General features: G+C 43.0%; 1 protein-coding gene across 4 annotated transcripts in view; it reads left to right on the plus strand.

Annotated features, from left to right (window-relative positions):
- The window catches only part of UBN1 (ubinuclein 1), a 41,592-nt gene that overhangs the window by 3,956 nt on the left and 10,118 nt on the right, over window positions 1-27,518 (plus strand). For all 4 annotated transcript variants that reach the window (XM_044233896.1, XM_044233897.1, XM_044233898.1 and 1 more), the window contains exons 2-12: window positions 1,225-1,512; window positions 5,264-5,350; window positions 5,935-6,030; window positions 6,393-6,527; window positions 7,237-7,340; window positions 8,055-8,493; window positions 14,847-14,917; window positions 16,190-16,319; window positions 16,483-16,601; window positions 16,838-16,966; window positions 17,152-17,298. In XM_044233896.1, the coding sequence (XP_044089831.1) occupies window positions 1,264-1,512; window positions 5,264-5,350; window positions 5,935-6,030; window positions 6,393-6,527; window positions 7,237-7,340; window positions 8,055-8,493; window positions 14,847-14,917; window positions 16,190-16,319; window positions 16,483-16,601; window positions 16,838-16,966; window positions 17,152-17,298 (1,706 nt within the window). In that variant the 5' untranslated portion in view covers window positions 1,225-1,263. The remainder of the gene's footprint in view (window positions 1-1,224; window positions 1,513-5,263; window positions 5,351-5,934; window positions 6,031-6,392; window positions 6,528-7,236; window positions 7,341-8,054; window positions 8,494-14,846; window positions 14,918-16,189; window positions 16,320-16,482; window positions 16,602-16,837; window positions 16,967-17,151; window positions 17,299-27,518) is intronic.

Here is a 27,518-nt window from a genome sequence, read left to right on the forward strand (position 1 = left end):
GGTATGACAGGCATTGTATATATCAAAATTTATAGATTTATAAGAATTGTAAAAAGCTATGATTTTTAAAAATTATTTTTATTAACATATAATGTATTATTTGCCCTAGGGGTACAGGGCTGTGATGTATCAGGCTTACACATTTCACGGCACTCACCATAGCACATATCCTCCCCAATGTCCAACACCCAGCCACCCTCTCCCTGCCCCCACCCTCTTCTGGCAACCCTGTTTGTTTTGTGAGATTAAGAGCCTCTTATGATTTGTCTCCCTCCCAGTCCCATCTTGTTTCATAAAAAGCTGTGATTTTTTTTCAACCATTTCCTTAATGCTGGATATTGAGGTGGTTTTTAAAAATCGTTTTTCTTGTATAAACAAGGCTACAGTAAATATTTTTATTTAGTGGCGTTGTAGAAAGTTCACACTAGAGTGTGTTTCAAAAAGCTGGACGTATATAGATGATACCTGAAGCACCACACAAAAACTGTGTGGATGTGTGTTTGTGTGTGTGTGTGTTTGGATATTTATATTCCATAAACCCTTGGTATTCTGAGCTTTACTATCTATTTTGACCATTTCCAAGCAACTTTGAAGGTCTTTGGCATGTGATAATTTTTCATTTTGCTGAGGCCAAGTTTTAGGTGGAGAGGCAGGTGTGTTAGGAAATGAGCCAAGCCACAGTCCTCTTGAGACACTTTTTTTATGTATCCAGAAGAGGCAGTACCTTCTGTGATCTGCTGAAAACTTTCTCATTGTAAAGATAGGCCCTAAATGTAAGTGCAGTGCTGGTGATGAAAATATAGAGATCTTAAGAAAGAGATTATTCTCAGCCAGAAAAAAAAAGTGTCGGATAAATTAAACGAAAAATACTGTTCTCTAGTGGTATTTGCAGTTTTGAGGATTCTTTAAGGCCCTATCAGAATGGATTCTCTAACGTCAAAGAACTATTGGCTAGGCATAGAAAAAAAGACTAGAAAAAAGTATGCTGAACACTATCTCTCAATGATAGGATTTGGGGTGATTTACGTTTACATTTAAAAATGGTATATTTAAGATGAATAGTATTGAAGAAGAAAGAAGCAGTGAGTGGTAATAAAGATCAACTTAACAAAGGATTCTTCTTGACAAAGAAATTCTTTTAAGCTTGAATCTGAGTAGCTGAACAGGAGAAATCACCATTTTTATCATCTTGGTTTGACCTGGCCCTTCTTTTAATGTTAACAGAAGCCATGCAGTGACACCCGCTAAGACTTGTTGGTAGCCATGTCGGAGCCCCACAGGGTCCAGTTCACCTCTCTCCCAGGTTCTCTGAATCCTGCATTTTTGAAGAAATCCCGGAAAGAGGAGGTTGGGGGAACAGAACAGCATCAGGACTCTGAGCCGGCTGCAGCAGCTGTTCGGATTACACTCACCCTCTTCGAGCCGGATCACAAGCGCTGTCCAGAGTTCTTCTACCCCGAGCTGGTGAAGAACATACGAGGGAAGGTGAAAGGCCTTCAACCCACAGACAAGGTACACCCGAGCAGCCTCAGACTCAGTCTGCGGATACAGTGCATGGCACATCCTGTGCAAAAGGGGCTTCTGAAGGGTGGAAGCAAGACTAGAAAGGCTCTGGCTATCCCAAGATCATGGCAGTCCAAAGCAGTCACAAGGTGTGCTGGTTTTGCCACTGGCAGGAGATGATAGAATTCTTTCTAGAACCATTCTCCTGATTTATGCTAGAGAGAACACTGTGCATCCAAGGCTAATATGAATTATGGCTAATAAGAAACAATGCAGCTTTTCACGCCAAGGTTATACGTGTTACATGTAAAGGTGAGCAGTTCCTGGCTGTTCCAGCCCTGGAATTTGGTGCTGGACATTTTTCTTTTCCAATGGAATCTCACTCTGGTTCGTGTAAGGGGCAGACGAGAAAAGACCCTGACAGCTCATTCTCTTCTGAACAGTGAGATTCTGGATAGTTTCTTTGCCTGGATGGATGGAGACCTGTTTTTATGGGATTTTTTTTTTAATATATAGGAAGTTCCTCAAGCTCAGAGGAAGAGAGTGGTATAAAAGCCCCCATGTACGCATCACCACCTTCAGCTATTACTGATGTTTTGATAATTAACATTGTAAAATTTAAAAAAATACCATTTGCTCTATTAAATACATAAGAAAAGTGCATATATGATAAATTAACAGGTTGATGCATTTTCACAAGCTCAATACACCCATGTATCCTGTGCCTGGATTATAAAATAGAATATTTTCCAGGACACCAGAAATCCTCTTCCTACTCTTCCAAAATACTACACAGGCCCACTGCTCTAATTTGGAGTATTTTGGTCGCTAGAGTGGCTCTTAGTAAAATGAGGATCAGCCTGGTACCTGGCTTACAGGGTGTTTGAGGGTAGAACGAGATCACGTATTTTTTGCTGCATATATTTTTTGGCAGCATAACTCAGTGGCCTGTGCTCCTTTATTTTTAATTCACTCTTGTGCTGAAATCCCAGAAAGAGGAGGTGAGTGCCTTTGGTTAGGAGGATTATCTGTTTTCTTTGCTCAGGTTAAAATGTGTTTCCCTGATTAAGATCTGATTAACTGAAGGGAAGCCAGTAAGTTTCTGCGAAGGGTCAACCTGTTATTTGAGGGCTTGGGGCAGAATGAGAAAAAATAATTTCAAATCCATTCATGATTTCTTTTCCAAGCTCGGAATGGGATCATCTTCCTTGAGAGGAAGAAACAGTAGCAGGGATTGGTTGAGGTCTTTATTTATGGGTTTAACTGAAATTAGAACTCTAGTACTCTGATTCCATCTTTTTGAGGGATCCACATATTCTCCATAGCAGAAAAATGTATGGAGCATACACAGCTTTGGATTTAGTTTCAGGGGGATTCATTCCTGGCCCTCAGGTTCAGAATTCCTGAATCTTTGTGTCTACTCTGTGGTTTTCAAAGTATTATGTAATCTGATGGATTCATGTATTAATTCAGTTAGTATGTGTGTGTGTGTGTGTGTATTTTTTTTTTTTAAGATTTTATTTATTTATTTGACAGAAATCGCTAGTAGGCGGAGAGGCAGGCAGAGATGAAGAAGCACTCTCCCCGCTGAGAAGAGAGCCCGATTCGGGGCTCAATCCCAGGACCCTGGGATCATGACCCGAGCTGAAGGCAGAGACCTTAACCCAATGAACCACCCACGCACGTATATATATACACACACATATATATATGTATTTTTTTTTATTTTATTTAAGATTTTATTTATTTGACACAGAGAGACCCAGCGAGAGAAGGAACACAAGCAGGGGGAGTGGGAGAGGGAGAAGTAGGCTTCCTACTGAGCATGGAGGCCGATGCAGGGCTCAGTCCCAGAACCCTGGGATCATGACCTGAGCTGAACGCAGACGCCCAACAACTGAGCCACCCAGGTGCCCCAGCATATATTTCTTATAAAGGCACTGGGCGAGATGCTGAAGACTATATAAAGGTGGAGAAGCCACTATCCCAGCCTCAAAGGAGCTTTCAGTCTTGTAGGTACTTTAGAATTAAGCCAACACAGGTAACAGGAGTTACAATGTGGCGGTTACTAAGTCTTATGTAAAAACAAACCCTGCAGGGCTTGGACAGCAGAGAGCTTACATTCGGATGCTGTGGGTGGACAGAGGTGGACCTTCATGCACACAAAAGTAGTCCTTTTTGGACAACTACTGGTTGCAAGACGTGAGAGAGTATGCATTGTATCCAGTATTTCTCTAGATTGGTGGAAGTTCTTTAAATTACTTAGAGTGCTTGAGTTATATGTGATCATTGTAGAAAACATAAGAAGGTACAGATGAGGGACGCCTGGGCGGCTCAGTGGGTTAAAGCCTCTGCCTTCGGCTCAGGTCATGATCTCTGGGTCCTGGAAGGCAGCTATGCTCACCACTATACCACCAACGCGATCTCTGGGTCCTGGGATGGAGCCCCGTGTCGGGCTCTCTGCTCAGCAGGGAGCCTGCTTCCCTCTCTCTCTCTCTCTGCCTGCCTCTGTGCCTACTTGTGATCTCTGTCTGCCAAATAAATAAATAAAATCTTTAAAAAAAAAAAAAAAAAGAAGGTACAGATGAGTGTATGTTTTAAAGAACACTCATTGTGGCACTTATATGTACATTCCACAATATCTCATTTAACTGGTCCTCGTGAGTGGGTGGGATTCCAGTGGGCAGGGATGGGAGGGTCTTAAGACGGGCATCCAGTCTTTAGTGATTTTTGTCTACTTAAATGTATTCCGTTTAGGAGTCTTTTATTAAAATTAAGGTTCCTTGCCAAAGAAACTTAAAGTCCAACTCTGGAAAATTTACTTGATGAGAAAAATGGAAAACTACTTTCATGGAGTAGAAATAAAACTGGAAAACCATATGAAAATATTGGGAGGGGGTACTGACATTGGGAGGAAAGATAAGATTGTTGATTCATCAAGATAAGCTTCTAGGCAGAGGGAATGCTATGAACCTGGTTATGACTATTTTTTGTTTGTTTTGTTTTGACTATTGATAGCAGTGAGGGAAGGCTGGTTCATACCACTGTACTAAGAAATACAGCAGAATAGCTCTCCAGGACTTTTACTACTTTCAGTGGGTTCTTAACCTTTTTGAGCCCTTGACTGCTTTGGAAGTCAGTGAAGCCTATGGACCTTCTTAGAGTACTGTTTTTAAATGTGTGGAATAGTTTTTAGGATTAAAAAGGAAACCAACTGGGGGCGCCTGGGTGGCTCGTTCATTAAGCAACTGCCTTCGGGTCAGGTCATGATCCTGGAGTCCCAAGATCGAGTCCCACATCGGGCTCCCTGCTCAACAGGAAGTCTACTTCTCCCTCTGATCTTCTCCCCTCTCATGCTCTTGCTCTCTCTCTCTCTCATTCTCTCATATAAATAAATAAAATCTTCAAAAACAAAAACAAAAACAAAGGAAACCAACTGTATTGAAACAGTTCTATACAGGTTGAGCATCCCTAACTAAATGCCCTTTGCCATATTTGGAGCCCTCTAGGACATAGTGCTTTGGTGGGCACTTGTAGGCATTTAGTTAAGTTTTGTTGAATTATGTGAATGGAAACTTTATTTCCTTTAGCAACTAAGGTAAACACTGTTGGGAGAGTAGCATGTGTTTTATCTTGTCTTTTTTGAAAAAGCTGTTTTCATTATGCAGTTCACGGGTATCGAGTAGTCAGTGCAGGTATTATGAATAGGATTGTGGGAATTTTTTGTGACTCTTATTTTTGTGGAATGGTCTCTTTACAGAAGAAAGATCTCTCAGATCCTTTCAATGATGAAGAAAAGGAAAGGCATAAAGTGGAGGCCCTTGCCCGGAAATTTGAAGAAAAATATGTAAGATTCCTCTCTTGGGCAACAAAACAACCTCGTTGAGTGGGAGAGGTTTCCAGACATTTTTATGTTCCTTTAGTGGATTATCATCTAAACAAGTACAGAGGTTGGAGAGAACAAAATGCAATTATTAGATAAATGCATTAAGGTACAGAAAATGCATGTGGCAGGCAGTGGTGTGTGAAGCTAAATGGATGAATGAGCAAGAAGGGCCTTTTATTCCTAGAATTTATGCTTAGAATAAATGTTTTGATACAAAGCATAAAAGCCATTTAGTTCTTTCTTCTGTTTTAGGTCATTTTATGCAGATACAAATCTGTTCTTTTTAGAAGGTCTTCAAGGAAATGGGGTTTGGAGTGGGCGTAGGGGTGTGTGTGTGTGTGTGTGTGTGTGTGTGTGACTGCTTCACTGATTTTACAACCTTTAGTCACTAGTTGATGGAATTCAAAGCAACAGTTAATTCTGTGTATCAAAGAAAGTGTGTGGCCTTAGACTTAAACATTTCTTGTTAAGAGGGTGGGCCTCATGCTACGTGTTTTTACTACAGTTACACATGGAAAAAGCACATAACCTATTTTAAATTTTAGGGTGGAAAGAAACGTAGAAAAGATAGGATACAGGACCTGATTGACATGGGATACGGTTATGACGAATCTGACTCCTTCATTGATAATTCTGAGGCGGTAAGTCCTTACTGAAAATGCCCCTGGAATCATGACACCCTAGTTTCTACTGATGATGGCCTGGAGGTGGAGGTTGAGTTGGTGTGGGCATGCCCTCAGTGTGAAGAAAAGACCGCCCTGGTGTGTGGGGCGGGGGTGGGGAAGAAGCGACAAGTTTGATCAGGCCTTGTTTCCCTCACTGAAAATGTTGACCAGATTTGTCCAAACGCCTTTGAGCTTGGACATCCGTGGTTGACCAGAAGCAGGTCTTGTCTGAAGAGTCACAGAAGAACACAGTCATATCTGCTCTACCAAGACCCACTCTGTACCTTTGGACTAGAGTACCAAAACTTGGAGCTGACTGTTTGTTTTCCCCCCTTCAGTATGATGAGCTTGTTCCAGCTTCTTTGACTACAAAGTATGGAGGATTTTACATTAACTCGGGAACCCTGCAGTTTAGACAAGCATCCGAATCTGAGGATGACTTCATTAAAGAAAAGAAGAAGAAATCTCCAAAGGTTAGAATGATACTTGCTTTTGGATTTCAGAAGTGCTTTTCTTGTATGACTTTATAAGATCAGTAGTTGACTTGCCAAAATGCTGGTTTAGGTTGGCTCAGGAGCTTGGTGGAAAGGCATGAGCTGTGCCGAGGCTGACAGGTCACTTCTCACACCTGCACTGTGGAGAGGTTCCATGAACCTGGAGGTGTCCGTGCCTGTGTCCGAGTAGCTCAGCAGGGATTTTTTTCTTGAGGTGGTCTCAGGGCGGGGACTTAAGGCAGTCAAGGGTGTGGAGTGAGGAGAGTTTGCACCAGCCTTGCTGTGTCTCTTCTGTGGACATGTAGAGGACTTCAGTTCCCAGGGCTGTCACCCCACCAAAAAAAAGTTAGCCTTAAGATAAGTTTATTTTGAAATCTGCCCACCACTGCCTGTGTGTTTTAAATAAGAGGTAGGGCCCATATACAGCTAACTTGAACTAGAAAAGTTTCAGGCTACAGAATGGCCTCTTGCCTCAGACCTGGGTGTTTCCAGGAGACACTGTCAGTGGGAATGCTGTGTTGACCTGTTGCAGGTCTGTGGTCCAGGGACCGATCTGAAAGCTGTTGCTCATGAAGGCAATAAGACAGCTCTCAGGGTGTCCCCTGGGCGGAGCAAGGCCAGTGCTGTGTAGTGCACTTGCTCCCTGAGTTAGGGAGCCGTGTAACTGTGCCTTGTCTTTAATTCTCAGAAGCGGAAGTTGAAGGAAGGTGGTGAGAAGATAAAGAAGAAGAAAAAAGATGACACTTATGACAAGGAGAAGAAATCGAAAAAGTCCAAGTTTTCCAAAGCCGGGTGAGAGGCAGCAGCTTCTTTGCTAGGATAAAATCTGACCTGTTAGGGCAGGACACCTGGGAGCTGACGCGCCCTCCTCCTCACAGCTTCAGAAGAGGCAGCAGGGCCTGGCCTTCCGTTCCCTCTCACGCCTCCCGCAGTGCCCTTCTGGGCAGTCGGTGCTCTCACATCTCTGTGTGTCAGACACTGGAGTTCTCTCTGTCCCTCTGTCAGTGTTGGCAGCTATTTCTGTCACTGTGTGACTGCTGATGTTTCTTGTTCTCTTGGGCTCCCCTCCTCTGCCCCAGTTCTCCTTCCGTCTCTGCCATTTCCTTTGTCTTCTGTGGTCCTGCTTTCTTCGCCTCACTTGGTCTGACCCCAGCTGCCCTTCAAGTTGCTGCTGCTCTCTGCTGCTCCTGCTTTTCCCCGCTAAATACTTTTCTTGCCCCCCACCCCTTTTTTTGCAACCTTTTATTTCAGCCTGGCAGTGGTTTTTAAAAACACATCGGATATTTAGCATTCTGTGACACTGTTTTGCTAACCTGTATTAAATCTCAAGCTTTGGTCCCAGCAAGAAGGAGCTTCATATGCCAAGAGGAGGGAGGAGGAATAACAGGGTGGCCTTGTGACTGAGGTTCCTGGAGACAGTTGCGCTGGGAGCAGGGGCAGTCTCTCATGAATTTCCTTTCAGAGGTGTACTGCAACTCTCGTAACCAATTTCCTCCTTGCTTGCAGCTTCACAGCCCTCAATGCCAGTAAGGAGAAGAAGAAAAAGAAATATTCTGGGGCTTTGAGTGTGAAAGAGATGCTAAAGAAATTTCAGAAGGAGAAAGAGGCTCAGAGAAAGAGGGACGAAGACCATAAGCCTGTAGCGGTCTCGTCGGCGGAAGCTCAGGGCCTGCGGGAATTGGAGGGCACCTCTGACCCCTTGCTCTCGCTCTTTGGCTCCACTTCTGACAACGACTTGCTCCAGGCAGCCACTGCCATGGACTCGCTGACTGATTTGGACTTGGAGCAGCTGCTCAGTGAGTCTCCAGAAGGAAGCCCTTTCCGTGATATGGATGATGAGAGCGATTCCCTTGGGGTGGGACTGGACCAGGAATTCAGGCAGCCCTCTTCCCTCCCTGAAGGCCTGCCTGCACCCCTGGAGAAGCGCGTTAAGGAGCTGGCTCAGGTATGGTGACACAGAGTGGCCGGGCTTTCCTGGAAGCGGTTTGGGCAGATTGACGCTGGTTCTGCACCATATGAAGCTCCCTGCCCGTAGCAGCCCTTAGTGAATTGGCAGCTTTGGTGTAAGCTTTTCCAAGCTCTCTTCTCCTCCCAAGGGGGGATCCCACGTAAGCTCTGCCCATCAGACATCACTTTTAGGCCTTTTGTGGTTCTTCCAGAGCTGGAAAATCGACTTTCTTCTGGGGGGAATTTCTGTCTTTCCATTTCCTGCCTATCAGTTCCTTCCCTGCAGTTCTCTCTCCTTTGGTGCAATAGACTGACGCTGATGCGGGCAGCAGGCAGCTGAGGCACAGATCGGTCATTTTAGTAATCTTTTGAATGTTTTCAAAATTCAAGCTTGCAGATGAATGTTACCCACAGAGAGTATGTGCTTAGTTGCCACTGGGTTTCAGTTGCTCCTTGGGCTTGCCTGTCGTCACCATTAGGTAGTGATTACAGGAATGCCTAAGGTTCACGTGGTAGATGAAAGGAGCTGAACCTTAGTAATGTCCTTGAACCATTGAAAACAGTGATAGTCTTTGGGCTATAGCAGCCGATGGCCATTGGGAATGGATTTCTAGAGTGCTACGAATTGTCAATTTGGGAATGTATTACTAACCATAAACCAAGCATAGGTCATTAGTTACGATGACTTTTAATTAAAAAAACATTTTACCTTGGGCATCATGACTTACAGTGCAACTCCTGCTGCATTCATAGTCTGTAGCTTAAATCTTAAGCCAGTGATTCTCACAGGATTTCAGAATTACTGTTAAACGTAATCTCTCTTGTGTTTTAGGGAAGGGTAAAATGTTAACCAGTGCTACAAATGATTTTCTTGTTTCCAAAAAATATTTAAGCACAACATACAAAGTAAAGCAAATGTCTTACTTGGATTTCTTGTGCTTCCTCGTTAGCCTGTGTGCAGTATTCTGTTTGAATGTGATGACTTAAATGAATTGTGCCGTGTCAGGGATTCAGAGTATATCTTAATAGGACATTAAGTTGGAAGTAGTTGAATCTGAACTTGGCATGTTTGAGCATACTATTCTGTGTTTGCTCTCAGAATTTGTTTAAAAATGTTCTTCTCAATCCTCCAGTTTGTAATCAAATTGTTTTGTAGCTTCTGAAGTCTTGTTAAGCAAGTTGAGTGAGATATATGTGGCAGTAGCCAGTCATTTCTTGAGAGAAAAGTCAAAACTTTTTGACTTTGTCCCTATCCCCACTGTAGGTAGTGTTCTAGTCTGATAACTTGGACTCATTATTTCAGTTTCTTGGGAAAGATGGACCAGTGCAATGGAAACAGAGTGGCTTAACATGCAACAGCATTGGGTTGTGATTCCAGAAAGCCTCGCTTTCTGGAGTCCACTGGATGGACCCTGAGCAAGCTGTCCTTCCTCAGCGATTGCCAGGTTATCTCTTGGGACAATGGAGACAGGGTTCTGGATCCCATAGATAAGGTAGGCTTGGGTTTTGGTGGGAAGGTGGTGACCAGGACAAGTTGACATACTGAAATGAAAATATAGTGTTCATATGTGAAATTGATACTTTAGTCATCACCTGGCCCTTCTACTATAACAGTGTTAAGAAACTTTGGGAAATGGGGTAGAAAGTATCATTCTGCCAATCTGAAAACTATTTTCAATTTGCTTATTCCTTTCTAGCTTCTGTGTATGTTTTTATGCAGTTGTAATTATAGTTGTGAATAATTGTTTCCTGCTTTCTTCACTTAATAAATATTATTGTAAAGCCCTCATCACTTCTGATGGTTGCATGGAAAAGAAGGCTTATTTTTAGAAAGTTATTTAATGCCATTCCAAAGATGCTCAGGTGCTCCGTTCCCACCAGGGCCTTTGCTTGGGTACTTGGAGCCTCCTGCATGTGTGCACAAGTGCTCTAAACCCAGATCTCACTGAGCATCTGCTGGGAAAGCTATTCTTCCCAGTAGAAAAAAGCCTATGTACACAAAAACTGCATACAATTCCAAAAGCCACCCATGGTATTTGGATCCTTAATAAGGAGCCCTGTCCTCAATCTTGAACTGGACATTGCGTTTTTAAAATTTAAATTAAACTTGATGTAAATAACTGTAACATTAGTAGTGTTATGTGTTTCTCACTTTATTTTTCACTCCCCTTACTATCTTTTATACTCTTTTATTTTTATAAGATTGTTTACATTTAAGATTTTTGCCCTGGGTAATAAATACATCAGTTTCTACTGTTGTCTAGAAAACTGCCCAAATCTTAGGGCTTCAAAGAATAGTTCGTTTCTCCTGACTCTGGGTGACCGGGCAGTTCCTCTTCTGGCCCTGCCTGGCTTACTCTTGTGGCTACATTCAGCTGGCAAGTTGGCCGGGTGCTGGGACGGCTGGGATGGCCAAGATGACCAGAGCAGCTGGCCTTTCCCTTCTCTGATCTTTCATCCTGGTTTTCTCCAGGGTATGGCAGTTTCAGGGCAACATTTCAAGAGAATGAAGGTGGAAGCTGCAAGGCCTGTAAGATGTAGCCATAGAAGTTGTGTGTTCGCGTCCCTTCTCCCACTCTGTTGGTAAAGCAAGTCACAGGAGCAAACCAGGTTGGAAGGTTGGGAAATTAGAGGCCACCTCCCTGCGGCAGAATGCATGTACTGGGAGGGAAGGGATCTGAGGTCCTCTTTGCCATCTATCACAGTCTCATAAACCGATTCTAATCTGGTACGTATCCGTTCCTTAGGAATTAATCTTTGCTGTGGGAAGCGAGAATTAGATTTACCTTCTAACTAGACATAATGCCTAAAACTTTGAACAAACTCTATTTGAAAACTTAAATATGTTAAATAGGAACCCTAAGAAGGCTGCCCTGGTGGATGCCCAAGCAGTGGTCACTGTTTTCTTATGTTAGCCTGTTTTTCATTTCCTATTCCCTTGTATTGTGCATTTTTATGGGCCCCAAGAAATCCAGTGATTTGATTTGATGGCCTTACCCTGTCTGCACTTAATATGCTTTGATTGTGCCTTTTGTCTTTGTTGTTAGAAAAGTCAGGAGTGTCGTGTCCCCGTTCTCCCCCCACTCCCCCCCCCCCAGGGTACTTGTCTTGATGTAGTTTGGCAGCTAGTTAGCCTGGTCTAACAGATGATCCAGGTCTGTTGACTCAAGCATAAAATGGGAACAACACTGAGGAAAGAAAAGAAACAGAAACCCCATACCACCCACCTCTCTAATGTACCTGCTCACAGCTTACCCTCCTATAGACTTAGAACTCCTACATCACAAATACAGGGAGACCTGGATCCAAGGAGAAAAAGGTAGAAAACAAAACAAAACAAAACAACTAACTTGTTTGATCTTTTCTAAAAAGAAAATCATACCAGCAAAAACAGGTACAGTATATAAGGTTCTGATTTAGGTGCTAAGAGGCTGCAAGTGGCTTTTCTTCTAATTAAAACAGCTCATTAAAGGGCTGTTGGAGTTATTATAAATCAGCATGATTGGGCTGTTTGGTTTAACTTCATTTCCTAATTTAGGATTGATCAACCTGTACAACTCCATAAGCAAGGGTGTCTCTTCTTAGGGTTGAGGAACCTCACTTATTTCCGGAAGACTGTCAGATAAAAATCTGTTCTTTTAATTAGATTTATTTAAAAACAGAACACTTGAGGGGCACCTGCGTGGCTAGTCGGTTGTGTCCGACTCTTGGTTTTGGCTCAGGTCATGATCTCAGGATTGTGAGATTGAGCCCCGCATCAGGCTCCGCGCTCAGCTGGGAGTCTGCTTCTTTCCCTCTGTGTCTGCCCTTCTCCCTCTGTGGTCACGTGCTCTCTGTCTCTTTCCCTTTCTGTCTCTCAAAATACTTTAAAAAAATAAAAATATAGCACGTGACTAATTATCTCCGTATAAAACCAGAACCTCAGAGATAATTGTCTACACAATTCAAAAGGCATCAGAAAAAAATCTTCTTAAGAAGTATATTGCCAGAAAACCTCTGACACATTGGAGGAACTGGCTGATATCTAAAAATAAAATTCGAATGGAAACCCAGGCTTGTTGATAGGTCTTACAAACAGTGGGGCATTTGAAATACATGTTAAAGTAATTAGATTGAATTAATATGGAAGTGCTTCTGGATCTTGTAGCTAGCATTGTGTAAGCTTAAGTAAGAGAATGACCCAGATGTATTTTCTCTCAAACTAAAATCATACTCTCAGTATATTAGAAGTGCCGAGAATTCTGAATCCTTCTGAGACTGTAAGAAATTGGCAGGTGAATGAATGGATTAAAAGTCACACCCTTTATTTCATTTCCATCCAGCCATTTCACCCTTTTTCATCCTGGGCCTTTGTACTTCCCTCCCTCTCTCCAGGGTCTGCAGAAGCTTGAGTTTTGCGTCTCCTCTGGTTCCTCTGGTTGCATTCTTTCAATAATACCTGTTTTTCCTTCATGCGTTCACTCAGGCAACATTTACTAAACTCTGTTATGTGATAGGCAGCTGTGGGAAATATATTGACAAGTAAGATTCATTCATGTTCTCCGTGAGCTTGTTCTGTAAGTGGACCAGTAGACGTGTGAACACCTGGCTGTAGGACAGAGCAGAATGAGGTAAGCTCTGTGATGTTTGGGTGGCCAAGCAGATGGTCAGGTGAACAGCCAGCTTTGAGGAGGTAAGACAGAAGCGCCTGAAGATACATACGAATCAGACTGGAGGCAACAGACTTGGCCAGGGCCAGTGGTGAGATGGTCTTATAGGGAGCCAGGGCATAGAGCTGAGGATGGACAAGGAGTTGTTAAGTTGGATGGAATGGGAACCCACTGGAGTGGCTGGCTGGGGTCAGGTCCTGGAAAGTCATAAATGCCACATAAAGGAGTCTGGATTTGATGCTGGGTTTGGAGAGAGCTACCTGAGGGTTTTAAAGAGGGGAGTGGAAGGATTTCAGGAGGATGGAGTATCTTTATTAGAAGTGGGAAACACAGAAGGAGGAGCAGAAGCTAGTGGGTTTGGTTTTGGGTGAGTGTCCATACCAGAGGATCATCGATTCACAGAAGTCATTGGAAATTCTAATCCAGAGCTTAGAAGAAAGGGTATAGGGCTAGAGATTTAGATTTGAGAGATCTGCATGCATTGTGTTACTTCAAAGCTGTGAAGGAGAAGAAGATATTAGGAGAAGGTAGTTTTGGTAGACCTTTGGGCTCCATCTCTATTTAAGGAGTTTTAACAGAGAAGACAGGGAGCAGAGGTAGGAAGAAGACACAGAGGATACTGTGAAGGAAGGCAGATGGGGTGATAGGAAGGTGGAGGTTGGTTCTCAGTGCCTGGAGGGGTTGATCAGGATTGTTTTAGACAATCCTCTTATTGCCCTTGTTTGTGGTCATTATTCTATATCAATCCTGATTTTAGATACTTTATTTTTGCCTAATGCCTTTGGACCAGCAACTCTTGGGTTAGATCAGCAGTTCTCAATCCCCTCTGCATATTAGAGTTATGGGGCTCCTTTTAAAGAAGCAGATGCCTGGGCCTTGTCCCCAGAGATTCTGATGTGGTTGGTCTAGGGTAATTCCAATTACCACCAGGTAATTCCAATATGCAGCCGAGTATGAGAACCAGTGGTTCAGACTTCTGCCAGGATTGCTTTCCTGACTTCTGCACTCAGTGCCCTGACTGCCTGTCCTGGCTGCCATCCAGGGTGTTAACTGTGTTCTCATGGGAAGCAAAAGACTGTATAGTAGCCTGCTCTATAGAGCAGGCTACTATTGTGTCAATAGGTAGGAAGGTGTGTTAGTAGTTCAGATGGTCTGGATAATAGAGTTTGTGATACACTGTAACTAGATTGTGAATTTCCCAAGAATTACAATGTCCTTAAATGCTAAAGTAGCACTTTATTATTATTTAGGGGTGAGGGGAATAAAGGTCTTTGGATTTTGTGGTTTTGTGGAGGTTCTTAATTGTTTTTATACTGTAGACGTATGGAAATAGCAACTCACAGTTGAGGTGACAGACTGCCAGTCACAGGAGTTAACTAGCTGGTTGAATCCAATGCATCATGGTTGCTTTGGCTCTGTAGATGTTCTTTTATGTGGCTGTCTTTTCAAGTCCTGGGAAGAATGGACAGTTCATAGATGCTTTTGCATAGATGCTTTGGAAAAAAGCATTTGAAAAAGCTGGATATACCAATTGTGGAGCATATAGCCATCATAGGTAAACTTAATCTGGGATTAGGACTGAGTAGTGAGGATTTTATCAAATTGGCAGGGTTCTGTAGGGACTGACGGTCTTGTGCCTGCGGGCATGTGTGGTCGTGTGGCGAAAGTACACTAACGGATGTTACTGTCTGCTGTGAACCAGGCTGCCAGAGCTGCTGAAGGAGAGAGCAGACAGAAGTTCTTCACCCAAGATGTTAATGGCACCCTCTTAGAGTGAGTATCTTTTGTTTCCGGGCATCTGCTCTTACCATGCCTGGCTTGAGCAGGCTAGGGGAGATGAGCACTGACTGAACTACATTAACGATGACCACTTACGAGTGGGGAAAAAAATGGGTTTTATTGTTTATTCTTTTTTTAAAAGGGGGTTGGATGCACCAAATATTTATCTCCAAGAAATGATAGACCTTACTGACCTTAGGCAACAGGTATTATTAGAACACTTGTTTATTATTCATGGCCAGTTGCAAGAGGATTTCCTGGCAAGTATGAGATGAGAGAGAGAAGTGTTGCTTTGCCTGTCTTTGAGAATCCAGAAAAATAAGAGATAACTTGGTGTAGCCACAGGAGCCTGTTCTCCTAGGATAATTCTCCTCTCGCTGTCTTTTCTCCCAAGGCCTGGCTATGTAAATATCATCCCTTGGCACTTCTCCCAGGTACCTGAGCCTCTGAGATGTTGCACATGTATGAATTATATTAAAAAGCAAAAAAAACCTGCACATAGAAATCCAAACTGAGTTCTTGGTATCCGGCCTTCCAGCTCTGCTGGCTTCTCTCTCTGCACTGCATTATTTAGCAGAGGAAGCTTGTTGCTCAACAACTGAGGATTTTGCACATGTGAGAACAGTTGTTAAGGCTTGGGAATGTTCTAGCAAATGACCAGGATGGGGATTGGCCTCCTGGGTCAGGAAGACTGGGCTATAGGGAACACCTGAGGGTCAGCACGCATGAGAGGTTTGTGTCAGCAGTAGCCTGCTGGGGCATGCCAAATACAAAGAGCTCCAGGGATTGAAGACAAATACTTTTTCTGCTTATTTGGATGGGGACACTGGAGGGGTGAGGATTTTCCTGACCTCCTTATTAGGGATAAAACTGGGGAAAAAAGGAAACACTGTTGAAAGTTATTTCCTGTCTACAGCAAGTAACCCAATCACTTTCATTTTGAAAGCTCTTGTGTTCTTTTTGTTTGTGAAATTTAGTACTTCAGAGCTTGTTCTCTCAGTTTCTGTTTTCCTGACTGCCTTTGAGTTGGTCTTGTCTTTGACCTGAGGGCCTTGGCCCTCTGTACCTAGCCAAGTTCGTCAGGTGTGGGACTTCTGATTTGGTGACTCCTGGGGATCTGTTGCACTGGTCACTCGGTTACATTGTGTGACTGAGAGCGTAAGGTTTGATCTGTTGTTGGCTCCCCCTCTCTGCAGTAGGGTGACCTCATGATGCGAGGAGCTCCAGTGAGCTGCGGGTTCTTGATGACTCTGTTCTGTTCTTCAGCATAGAGGTGCAAACTCGGGAGCTGAGTAGCCAAATCCGTTCTGGGGTGTATGCCTACCTTGCTTCATTCCTGCCCTGCAGCAAGGACACCCTGGTCAAACGTGCTCGGAAACTTCACCTCTATGAACAGGTGGGTAACTGTGGAGTGGAGTCCCTTGGCTTCAGGGCCCAGCAGAGAGGGTGACTGAGTCTTCACAGGTGCCACATCTGCTGTTGTCCTGCCTTCATCCAGTAGTGTATCCTCAGTATAAGAAGTGATGCGTAAACCACATAAAATGTCCTCCTCTCTGCAGGGAGGGCGTCTGAAGGAGCCTCTCCAGAAGCTTAAGGAAGCCATTGGAAGGGCAATGCCAGAGCAGATGGCCAAGTACCAGGATGAATGCCAGGCACACACACAAGCCAAGGTCGCTAAGTAAGTGTGTCTCATGGCACTCACATGACATCATCCTCTTGCCTCCTCTCTTTCTTTCTTTCTTTTCTCCCTCGTGATTACTTTTGTGAATGAGACTCTTGGCTCTTCTGCAGCATTTTCACCTTGTCTTGGAAGCCTGGGGCAGGGTGTGGGCAGGGGGAGGTGGTGGGTCTGGGAGGAAGTAGTTCTTCCATGGCAGTGACCTTAGGGTCCCATTGGTCCTGTTTACACTATAGGATGCTGGAAGAGGAGAAGGACAAGGAGCAGAGGGAGCGGATGTGCTCTGATGAGGAAGAAGATGAGGAAAAGGGGGGCAGGAGGATAATGGGACCCCGGAAGAAGTTCCAGTGGAATGATGAAATCAGGTGTGCCCAAACTGGGACCTTGCCTCATTGGAGGGTTTGTGGGGCCAGTGTCTGAGCATGTTCCTGTGTTTCTAATGAAGGTTAGAATCATTTACTTTAATCAGGGCTGCTGAAAGCACATGATTGAAACCTTGAAAGAAGCATTTGGGGTAGTTTGAAGTTTTTGACTTCTTTCTACCTCTCAGGGAGCTGCTCTGTCACGTGGTGAAGATAAAACTGGAGAGCTACGATCTGGAGAGGAACAACAAGACCCAGTCTTGGGAGGACTATGTGAAGGCCTTTCTGGATGCTGAGGTCAAACCTTTGTGGCCCAAAGGCTGGATGCAGGCCAGGTGAGGGCCACGAGCAGCCAGCATGGTCCGTGTGGTGATGCAGTGGAGCGTGCATGGTCGGTGTGGTGATGCAGTGGAGCGTGCATGGTCAGTGTGGTGATGAAGTGGAGCGTTCTTGCAGTAAAGAGATCCCGGAGTGCTGCTGTCGTGCCAGGCCAACAGGGTCCCTGCCCTCGGGGACTCACCCTCTGGCTGACTCAATCCCCATCTCGCTTGAGTAAACGGAGTGTGTGCCGGTTGCTGTGAAAAGGGAAGTTACCTGTGGGGTTTTGTCTTTGTCGTTCTTAGTCCCACTTCAGCTCCGAGTTGGGGCGCGCTCTTCTCACTTCAGTCTGCTCTTACCTGTTTTGAGGTAATGGCTTCTCGTAGAAGTTGAGAGGTAGATTCGTATTGGAAACCTCGTCCCATTCTGAACAGAAGTCTCATTTGTGAGTAGCAGGGCTGACTGCTTATTGGAGTTACGTAGCTTCTCAGGTGAATAGACCACAGTTGCCATCCGAAGGCAGGAAAGGTGGCTGGAGCTAGTGCTCCCCCTGCCCCCCGCCCACTGTGGGAAAATACACCTTACATAAAATTTACTGTTCTAACCATTTTCAGGTGCATGGTTCAGTGGTTTTAAATACATTTACATTGTTAGGCAGCTATCACCATCCATTTCTATAACTCTTGTCATCTTATAAAACTGAAACTCTATACCCATTAAACAATAACTTCATATCTCCCCACCCCTTCCCGATTCTGTGACCACTGTTCTACTTTCTGTCTGTGATTTTGACTCCTCGGAGTACCTCACAGCAGTGGAATCATACAGAATTTGTCTTTGTATAACTGACTTTTTTCACTTAGGATAGTATCCTCAAGGATTTGTCTGTATTACACATTACAGAATTGCTTCCTTTTGAAGTCAGAATAATACTCCATCATACGTATTGATCACATTTTACTTATCCGTGCATTTATTGATACTTTGGTTGCTTCCTGTTTTAGCTGTTGTGAATCATGCTGTTATGGCCTTGGCTATACAGATACCTCTTTCACACCCTGCTTTCAGTTTTGTGTGTATGCCTGGAAGTGGAATTGCTGGATCGTATGATAATTGTATGTTTAATTTCTTGAGGAACCATTGGTGTTTTCCATTTGGCTCTGTCATTTCGCATTTCTACCAACACTGCATAAGCGTTCCATTTTGTCCACATCCTCACCAGAACTCGCCATTTCCTGGGTTTTTTGTTCTTTTTTTTTAAAGATTTTATTTATTTATTTGTCATAGAGAGAGAAGCGAGAGCAAGCATAGGCAGACAGAGTGGCAGGCAAAGGCAGAGGGAGAATCAGGCTCCCTGCCAAGCAAGGAGCCCGATGTGGGACTCGATCCCAGGACGCTGGGATCATGACCTGAGCCGAAGGCAGCCGCCTAACCAACTGAGCCACCCAGGCGTCCCTGTTTCCTGGGTTTTTGATGGTAGTCACTGATACCTGAGGTGGTATCTCCCTATAGATTTGATTTGAATTTTCCTAGTGATCAATGTTGTTGAGCAACTTTTCATGTACTAATGGGCCATTTATATAAAGTCCTACACCAAAAATTAAAAAAAAAGTCCTACGCCTATTTTTTTTCTTCAATTTATTTATTTTCAGAAAAACATTATTCATTATTTTTTCACCACACCCGTGCTCCATGCAAGTCATGCCCTCTATAATACCCACCACCTGGTACCCCAACCTTCCACCCCCCCCCCCCGCCACTTCAAACCCCTCAGATTGTTTTTCAGAGTCCATAGTCTCTCATGGTTCACCTCCCCTTCCAATTTACCCAAATTCCCTACTCCTCTCTAATGCCCCTTGTCCTCCATGCTATTTGTTATGCTCCACAAATAAGTGAAACCATACGATAATTGACTCTCTCTGCTTGACTTATTTCACTCAGCATAATCTCTTCCAGTCCCGTCCATGTTGCTACAAAAGTTGGGTATTCATCCTTTCTGATGGAGGCATAATACTCCATAGTGTATATGGACCACATCTTCCTTATCCATTCATCCGTTGAAGGGCATCTTGGTTCTTTCCATAGTTTGGCGACCGTGGTCATTGCTGCTATAAACATTGGGGTACAGATGGCCCTTCTTTTCACGACATCTGTGTCTTTGGGGTAAATACCCAGGAGTGCAATTGCAGGGTCATAGGGAAGCTCTATTTTTAATTTCTTGAGGAATCTCCACACTGTTCTCCAAAGAGGCTGCACCAACTTGCATTCCCACCAACAGTGTAAGAGGGTTCCCCTTTCTCCACATCCTCTCCAACACATGTTGTTTCCTGTTTTGTTAATTTTGGCCATTCTAACTGGTGTAAGGTGATATCTCAATGTGGTTTTAATTTGAATCTCCCTGAGGGCTAATGATGATGAGCATTTTTTCATGTGTCTGATAGCCATTTGTATGTCTTGATTGGAGAAGTGTCTGTTCATATCTTCTGCCCATTTTTTGATGTGTTTGCCTGTTTCGTGTGGGTTGAGTTTGAGGAGTTCATTATAGATCCTGGATATCAACCTTTTGTCTGTACTGTCATTTGCAAATATCTTCTCCCATTCCGTGGGTTGCCTCTTTGTTTTTTTGACTGTTTCCTTTGCTGTGCAGAAGCTTTTGATTTTGATGAAGTCCCAGAAGTTTATTTTCGCTTTTGTTTCCTTTGCCTTTGGAGACGTATCTTGAAAGAAGTTGCTGTGGCTGATATCAAAGAGATTACTGCCTATGTTCTCCTCTGAGATTCTGATGGATTCCTGTCTCACGTTGAGGTCTTTTATCCATTTTGAGTTGATCTTTGTGTACGGTGTAAGAGAATGGTCGAGTTTCATTCTTCTACATATAGCTGTCCAGTTTTCCCAGCACCATTTATTGAAAGAGGTAAAGGATCTGTACTTGAGGAACTACAGAACACTCATGAAAGAAATTGAAGAAGACACAAATAGATGGAAGACCATTCCATGCTCTTGGATCGGAAGAATAAACATTGTTAAAATGTCTATACTGCCTAGAGCAATCTATACTTTTAATGCCATTCCGATCAAAACTCCACCGGCATTCTTCAAAGAGCTGGAGCAAATAATCCTAAAATTTGTATGGAATCAGAAGAGACCCCGAATCGCTAAGGAAATGTTGAAAAACAAAAATAAAGCTGGCGGCATCACCCTACCTGATTTCAAGCTTTATTACAAAGCTGTGATCACCAAGACAGCATGGTACTGGCATAAAAACAGACACATAGACCAGTGTAACAGAGTAGAGAGCCCAGATATGGACCCTCAACTCTATGGTCAATTATTCTACGCCTATTTTTTAATTGGGTTATTTGTTGCATTGTTGAGTTTCAGGAGTTCTTACTGTATTCTGGATATTAATCTCTAATATCCTTGACAGATGTGATTTCCAAATATTTTCTCCCATTTTGTGAGTTGCCTTTTTACTCAGTGGATAATATCTTTTGGTACACAAAATTTCTAAATTTAATGAAGTCCAATTTGTCTACTTTTTGTTGTCTGTACCTTTGGTGTCCTATCTAAGTTCTAATTGTCAGATCCAATGTCATGAAGCTGAGCTAATTTTTGTATATGGTGTTAAGGGTCCAACTTCATTTTTTTTGGATGTGGCATCCAGTTTTCCCAGCACCATCTGTTGGTAAGACGGTCCTTCCTTCATTGGTCTTCACATCTTTGTCAAAAATCATTTGACTGGGGCGCCTGGGTGGCTCAGTGGGTTAAGCCTCTGTCTTCAGCTCAGGTCATGGTCTCAGGGTCCTGGGATCAAGCCCTGCATCAGGCTCTCTGCTCAGCAGGGAGCCTGCTTCCCACATACGTGAGGGTTTTATTTCTGGGCTCTCTGTCCTTTTCCGTTGGTATTTGTGTCTGCCTTTATACCAATAATGCACTGTTTGGATTACTGTGGCTTGGTAGTAAATCAGGAAGTGTGATTCTCCAACTTTCTTCTTCTTCTTTTTTTTAAGATTTTGTTTATTTATTTGAGAGAGCAAGTAAGAGAGAGCCTGAAAGGGTAGAACTTCAGAGGGAGCAGCAGACTCTCTGCAGAGCTGGGAGCCCGATGTGGGACTCCATCCCGGGACCCTGGGATCATGACCTGAGTTGAAGGCAGGCACTTAACCAACCGAGCCACCCAGGCGCCCCAACTTTATTCTTTTTTAAGATTATTTTGGCTATTCAGGGTCCCTTGAAAATCCATATTGAATTTTGGGATGTGTTTTTCTATTTCTGCGAATAATGCATTAGGTTTTTGATAGGGATTGCATTGCATCTATAAACGACTTTGGGTAGTCCTGAGATTACAATTCAGTAATAACAAGTTGTCTAGTCCATGATGGAATGTGTTTCCATTTATATATTTAACTTCTTTCAGTAATGTTTTGTTATTTTCACTGTACAAGTCTCTTACATCCTTTGGTGAGGTTAATTCCTAAGTTTTTCTGTTTTGTTTTTTTCTTTTGATGCTGTTGTGAATAGAATTATTTTTGTAATTTCCTTTTAGATTGTTCATTTTTTTTATGCACAGATATACAACTGATTTTTGTGTGTGTTGCTTTTGTGTCTTGCTGCTTTGCAGAATTCATTCTAAAATTTTTTGGAATCTTTAGAGTCTTCCAAATAAAAAATCCTATCTGCAAACAGGGCTCACCTTACTTCTCCTTTCCAATTTGGATGCCTTTTGTTTCTCTTTCTTGTCTAACTGCTATGGTTAGAACTCATAGTACTATGTTGAATGGAAGTGGCGAAAGCCAGCATTCTTACCTTGTTCCTGATCTTAGAGGAAATATTTTAGCCTTTCACCATTATGATGTTTACTGGGGAGGTTTCTCATTTGGCTTTTACTCTGTGGAGGTATTCCTGTTCCTAGCTTGTTGAGTTTTTTATCATGAGAGGGTGTGGAATTTTGTCCTTTGCCTTTCCTACATCAACTGAAATGATCGTGTGAGGTTTTTTTCCCTTCATTCTGTTGATGTGGCATATTGCATTAGTCACTTTTCATATATTGAATAACCCTTATATTTCAGGCATAAATTTCACTTGGTCTTGGGTGCCCGTGTGGCTCAGTCAGTTAAGCTTCTGCCTTTGGCTCAGGTCATGATCCCATGGTCCTGGGATCTTCCATTGGGCTCCTTGCTCAGCAAGGAGTCTGCTTCTCCCCCTACCTCTCCCTGCTGTTCTTGATTTCTCTCTCTCTCTCAAGTAAACAAAATCTTAAAAAAAAAAAAAAACTCAATTGGTCGTGATGTATAATGTTTTTAGTGTATGTGCTGCCGAAGCGAGCATACGTATAATGTTTTTAATATGCTTCTGAACCCTGTTTGCTAGTAGTTCGTTGGGAGTTTTGCACTGGTGTTAATACAGGATATTGGTCTGTAATTTTCTTGTGTGTCTTTGTCTGGCTTTGGTATCAGGGTAATGCCAGCTTCACAGAATGAATTTGAAAGTATTTCCTCTTCAGTTTTTGGGAAAAGTTTGAGAAGGATTGGTAGTAGTTCTTTACTTACTTGGTTGAATCCACCCATGAAGGTTTCAGGTCCAGGCCTTTGTCAGGAGATTTTTTTGTTAAGATTTTATTTTATTTGACAAAGAGAGAGGGATCACAAGTAGGCAGAGAGGCAAGCAGAGAGAGAGGGGGAAGCAGGCTCCCTGCTGAACAGAGAGCCCGACGCGGGGCTCGATCCCCCCCAGAACCCTGGGATCATGACCTGAGCTGAAGGCAGAGGCTTAACCCACTGAGCCACCCAGGTGCCCATTCTCTTGAACATTTCTTAGTTGGTCTAGCTAAGGAAGGGTTTGCCAATTGTGTTGATGTTTTCAAAGAACCAGCTTTTGCTCTTACTGATTTTTCTCTATTGATTTTCTGTTTTACTTACCTATGCTCTCATCTATATTTTCTTCCTTCTGCTTGCTTTAGGTTTAATTTAATCTTTTCTTGTTCCTTAAGTTGTAGAGATAGGTTGTTGATGTGAGATTTATTTTTTTTTAAAGATTTTATTTATTTATTTGACAGACAGAGATCACAAGTAGGCAGAGAGGCAGGCAGAGAGAGAGGAGGAAGCAGGCTCCCTGCCGAGTAGAGAGCCTGATGCGGGGCTTGATCCCAGGACCCCGGGATCATGACCTGAGCCAAAAGCAGAGGCTTTAACCCACTGAGCCACTCAGACACCCCGTGAGATTTATTTTTAAATTTTTAAAATTTTTAAATGTAAATGTTTATAACTTTAAGTACCCCGGGGTCTCAGCATCCTTTGCACCGTAAGTGTTGGTATAATTGTGTTTTCCTTTTCATTCATCTTTAAGTATTTTCTAGTTTCCTTTGTGATTTTTTTCTTTGATCCATGATTGTTTAAAAAATATGTTGGTTAATTTCCACAGTTTTGTGAATTTTTCAGTTTTCATCATGTTACTGATTTTTAACTATATCCTCTTGTGGTCAGAGAAGATACTTTGTATGATATCTATCTTTGTAAATTTTTCTATTTTGTTAAGATTTACTTTTTTATTTGAGAGAGAGAGAGAGAGCATGAGCAGTAAAGAGGGTTGTAGAGGGAGAGGGACAAGTAGACTCCCTGCTGAGCAGGGAACCTGATGGAGGACAGGATCCCAGGACTCCAGGACCATGACCTGAGCCAGATGCAGATGCTTAACCAACTGAGCCACCCAGGCGCCTCTATCTTTTTAAATCTCTAGAGACTTCATATGTGACCTAACATATAGTATGTCCTGGGAAATGTCCTATATGTACTTCAGAAGGAAGCGGTTCTGTTGCTGGGTAGACTGTTCTGTGCACTCTTGTTAGATCTAGTTGGTTTACTATGTTAAGTTTTCTGCTGTCTTACTTGTCTTCTCTCTGGTGTTCTATCCACTATTGAGAATGGGGTACTGAAGTCTCCATCCCCTATTGTGGAATTGTCCATTCCTCTCTTCACTTCTGTCAGTTTTTGCTTCCAGTGCAGGAATGGTTATAATTATTATACCTTCTTGCTGTTTTGAAGTTTTTATTAATGCATAATGTCCTTATTTGTTTCGTAATCTTTCTTGATTCAAAGTCTGTTTTGTCTGATATCAGCATAGCCTCCCCTGCTCTCTGTGGTTATTATTTGTGTGGAATATCTTCTGTCCATTTGCCTTCAACCTGTTTGTCTTTGGGTCTCAAGTGAGCTCCTTATAGACCACATTGAGTTGGATCATGTGTGTTTATCCATTCTGCCAGTGTTTGTTTTGATTGGAAAGTTTAATTCATTCATATTTGAAGTTATTACTGATAAGGAAGCGCTTGCTTCTGTAAGTTCAGTGGCATATAAAAGTGCTGCTCCCTTACAGTTCTGTCGCCACTTTAGCTGCTGATGTCACAAAATTACATTCTTAGACATTGTGTGCCCCAAAACCTAAGCTAATTATTTTTTTTAAGATTTTATTTATTTATTTATTAAAGATTTTATTCACTCTACAGACAGAGATCACAAGTAGGCAGAGAGGCAGGCAGAGAGAGAGGAGGAAGCAGGCTTCCTGCCGAGCAGGGAGCCCGATGTGGGGCTCGATCCCAGGACCCCGGGACCATGACCTGAGCCGAAGACAGGCATTAACCCACTGAGCCACCCAGGCGCCCCAAGCTAATTATTTTTTGAAATGCACTGGTGTCTTAAATTATTGTAGAAAACAAGATTTGGAGTTACAAACTAAAGTCTTTAATACTAATTGCTATTTTTTTCTTTGGTCTCTTAAGTAATGTAGAAAATGAAAAGTTCAATTACAAATCATTGTTAGAACACTAGCTTTTTTTTTTTTTTAAAGATTTGAGAGCTCAATTTTTTTTTTTGAAGATTTTATTTATTTATTTGACAGAGATCACAAGTAGGCAGAGAGGCAGGCAGAGAGAGAAGGAAGCAGGCTCCCTGCGGAGCAGAGAGCCTGATGTGGGGCTGGCTCTATCCCAGGACCCTGGGATCATGACCTGAGCCGAAGGCAGAGGCTTTAACCCACTGAGCCACCCAGGCACCCCTCAAATTTTTTTTTTAAGATTTTATTTATTTATTTGACAGAGATCACAAGTAGGCAGAGAGGCAGGCAGAGAGAAAAGGGGGAGAGAAGCAGGCTCCCCGCTGAGCAGAGAGCCCGATGTGGGACTCGATCCCAGGACCCTGAGATCACGACCTGAGCCGAAGGCAGAGGCTTACCCATAGAGCCACCCAGGCTCCCGAGAGCTCAAGTTTTTTATTTGAGAGCGAGAACAAGCATGCACCTGTGCAGGAGGTGGGGCAGAGGGAGAGAGAGGGCGAGAGAGAATTTCAAGGGGATTCTGCACTGAGTGTGGAACCTGATGCTGGGTTTGATCTCATGACCCTGAGATCACAACCTGAGCTGAAACCAAGTCAATCGCTTAACCAACCGAGCTACCCAGGCACCCTGGGAAAACTGGCTTTCATAATTGCCCCCGTATTTACTGTTTGAGATCCTTATTTCTTCACATGGTTCTGAAGTACCGTCTGGTATCCTTTTATGTGACCCCACAGGGTGCCCTTGAGCATTTCCTGCAGGGCAGTCCAGTGGTGATGGTGTCCTTCAGCCCTTGTCCATCTGGGAATATCTTCATGTATCTCCCACTTTTGAAGGAAGGTTTTGCTGGATATAGGATTCTTGTTGGACCCTTTCTTTTAGCACTTTGGACATACTAGCCCACTATCTTTTGGCCTCCAACATTTCTTTCCTTTTTTTTTTTTTTTTTTTTTAAGATTTTATTTATTTATTTGACAGAGAGAGATCACAAGTAGGCAGAGAGGCCTCCAACATTTCTAATGAGAAATCTGTTGATAATTTTATGTGATGATTTACCTCTCTCTAGGGGCTTTCAAGATTCTGTCTTTGTGTTTTAAAAGTCTGATCAGAGGGTTTCTCTGTGTGAGGTACATCTTGGAGTTCATTGAGCATTTCGGATGTTTATATTTTGCATTGGGGGGTTTTAGCCGTGCTTCTTCCACTGTTGTCTCTGCCCTTTCTCCCCTCTCTTCTCCTTCTGGGACTTCTACAGCAGGTGGAGTCCCACACCTTCCTCCACTGTATTCGCTTTTCTTCAGTCTTTTTTCTCTCTGTTCCTTAGACGTGGTGATTTCCACTATTCTCTGTTTGTTCACATCTGTGGTTGAGTATCTCCAGGAAAGTTTTCATTTCAGTTATTGTACTTTAAAGCTCTAGAATTTCTTCTTAATTTCTTTATAGGTTTTCCGTCTCTTTATTGCTAGTTCCATTTTGTTCACATACTTTTTTTTTACTTTCTCCACATCTTCCTGTAGTTCTTTGAGCATCTGTAAGATCATTGTTTTAAAGTCTTTGTCTAGTGTATTGGCCATTAGGTCTTTTTCAGGGAGAGTTTCTGGGTTGTTTTATTTTTCCCCCTTGAAGGGTCAATTCTTTCCTGTTTTGGGTGGCACAGGCCACCCATGTGCCCTGACAAGAACTTTTAAGATTAACTCTCTTAGGGGTGCCTTGGTGTCTCAGTCAGTTAAGTGTCTGACTCTAGATCTCAGTTCAGGTCTTGATCTCAGGGTCATGAGTTCAAGCCCCATGTTGGAACCTACTTTATAAAAAAGGACACCTGGGTGGCCCAGTTAGTTAAGTGTTTGCCTTCAGTTCTGGTCATGATCCCAAGGTCCTGGGATCGAGTCCTGCATCAGGCTCCTTGCTTAACAAGGAGTCTGCTTCTCTTTCTCCCCCTCATGCTCATGATTTCTCTCTCTCTTTCAAATAAGTAAAATCTTTTTTTTTTTTTACAATTTTATTTTTATTTATGTATTTGACAGAGATCACAAGTAGGCAGAGGGCCAGGCAGAGAGTGCGGGGGAAGCAGGCTCCCTGCTAAGCAGAGAGCCCGATGTGGGGCTCAATCCCAGGACCCCGGGATCATGACCTCAGCCCAAGGCAGAGGCTTTAACCCACTGAGCCACCCAGGCACCCCTCAAATAAATCTTAAAAAAAAAAAAAAGGTTGACTGACTCAACAACTTTCAAACACACAGTACAGTATGATTAATTATGGCCCCCATTCTATATATTTTTGTTTTTGAGAAGGTTGTGGGTTATCTCTGGGCCTGGGAGCAGCTTGCAGTGTAAACTTTATGTTTACTTGATGTTTTCTTCCCAGGTCTTGTCTCAGCCATTCCTTAAGCTTGTGTAGTCACTTTCTCATTTTTCCCCCA

Source organism: Neovison vison, chromosome 14 (assembly GCF_020171115.1).
Source record: "Neovison vison isolate M4711 chromosome 14, ASM_NN_V1, whole genome shotgun sequence".
In the NCBI taxonomy this organism is placed as follows: Eukaryota; Metazoa; Chordata; class Mammalia; order Carnivora; family Mustelidae; genus Neogale; species Neogale vison.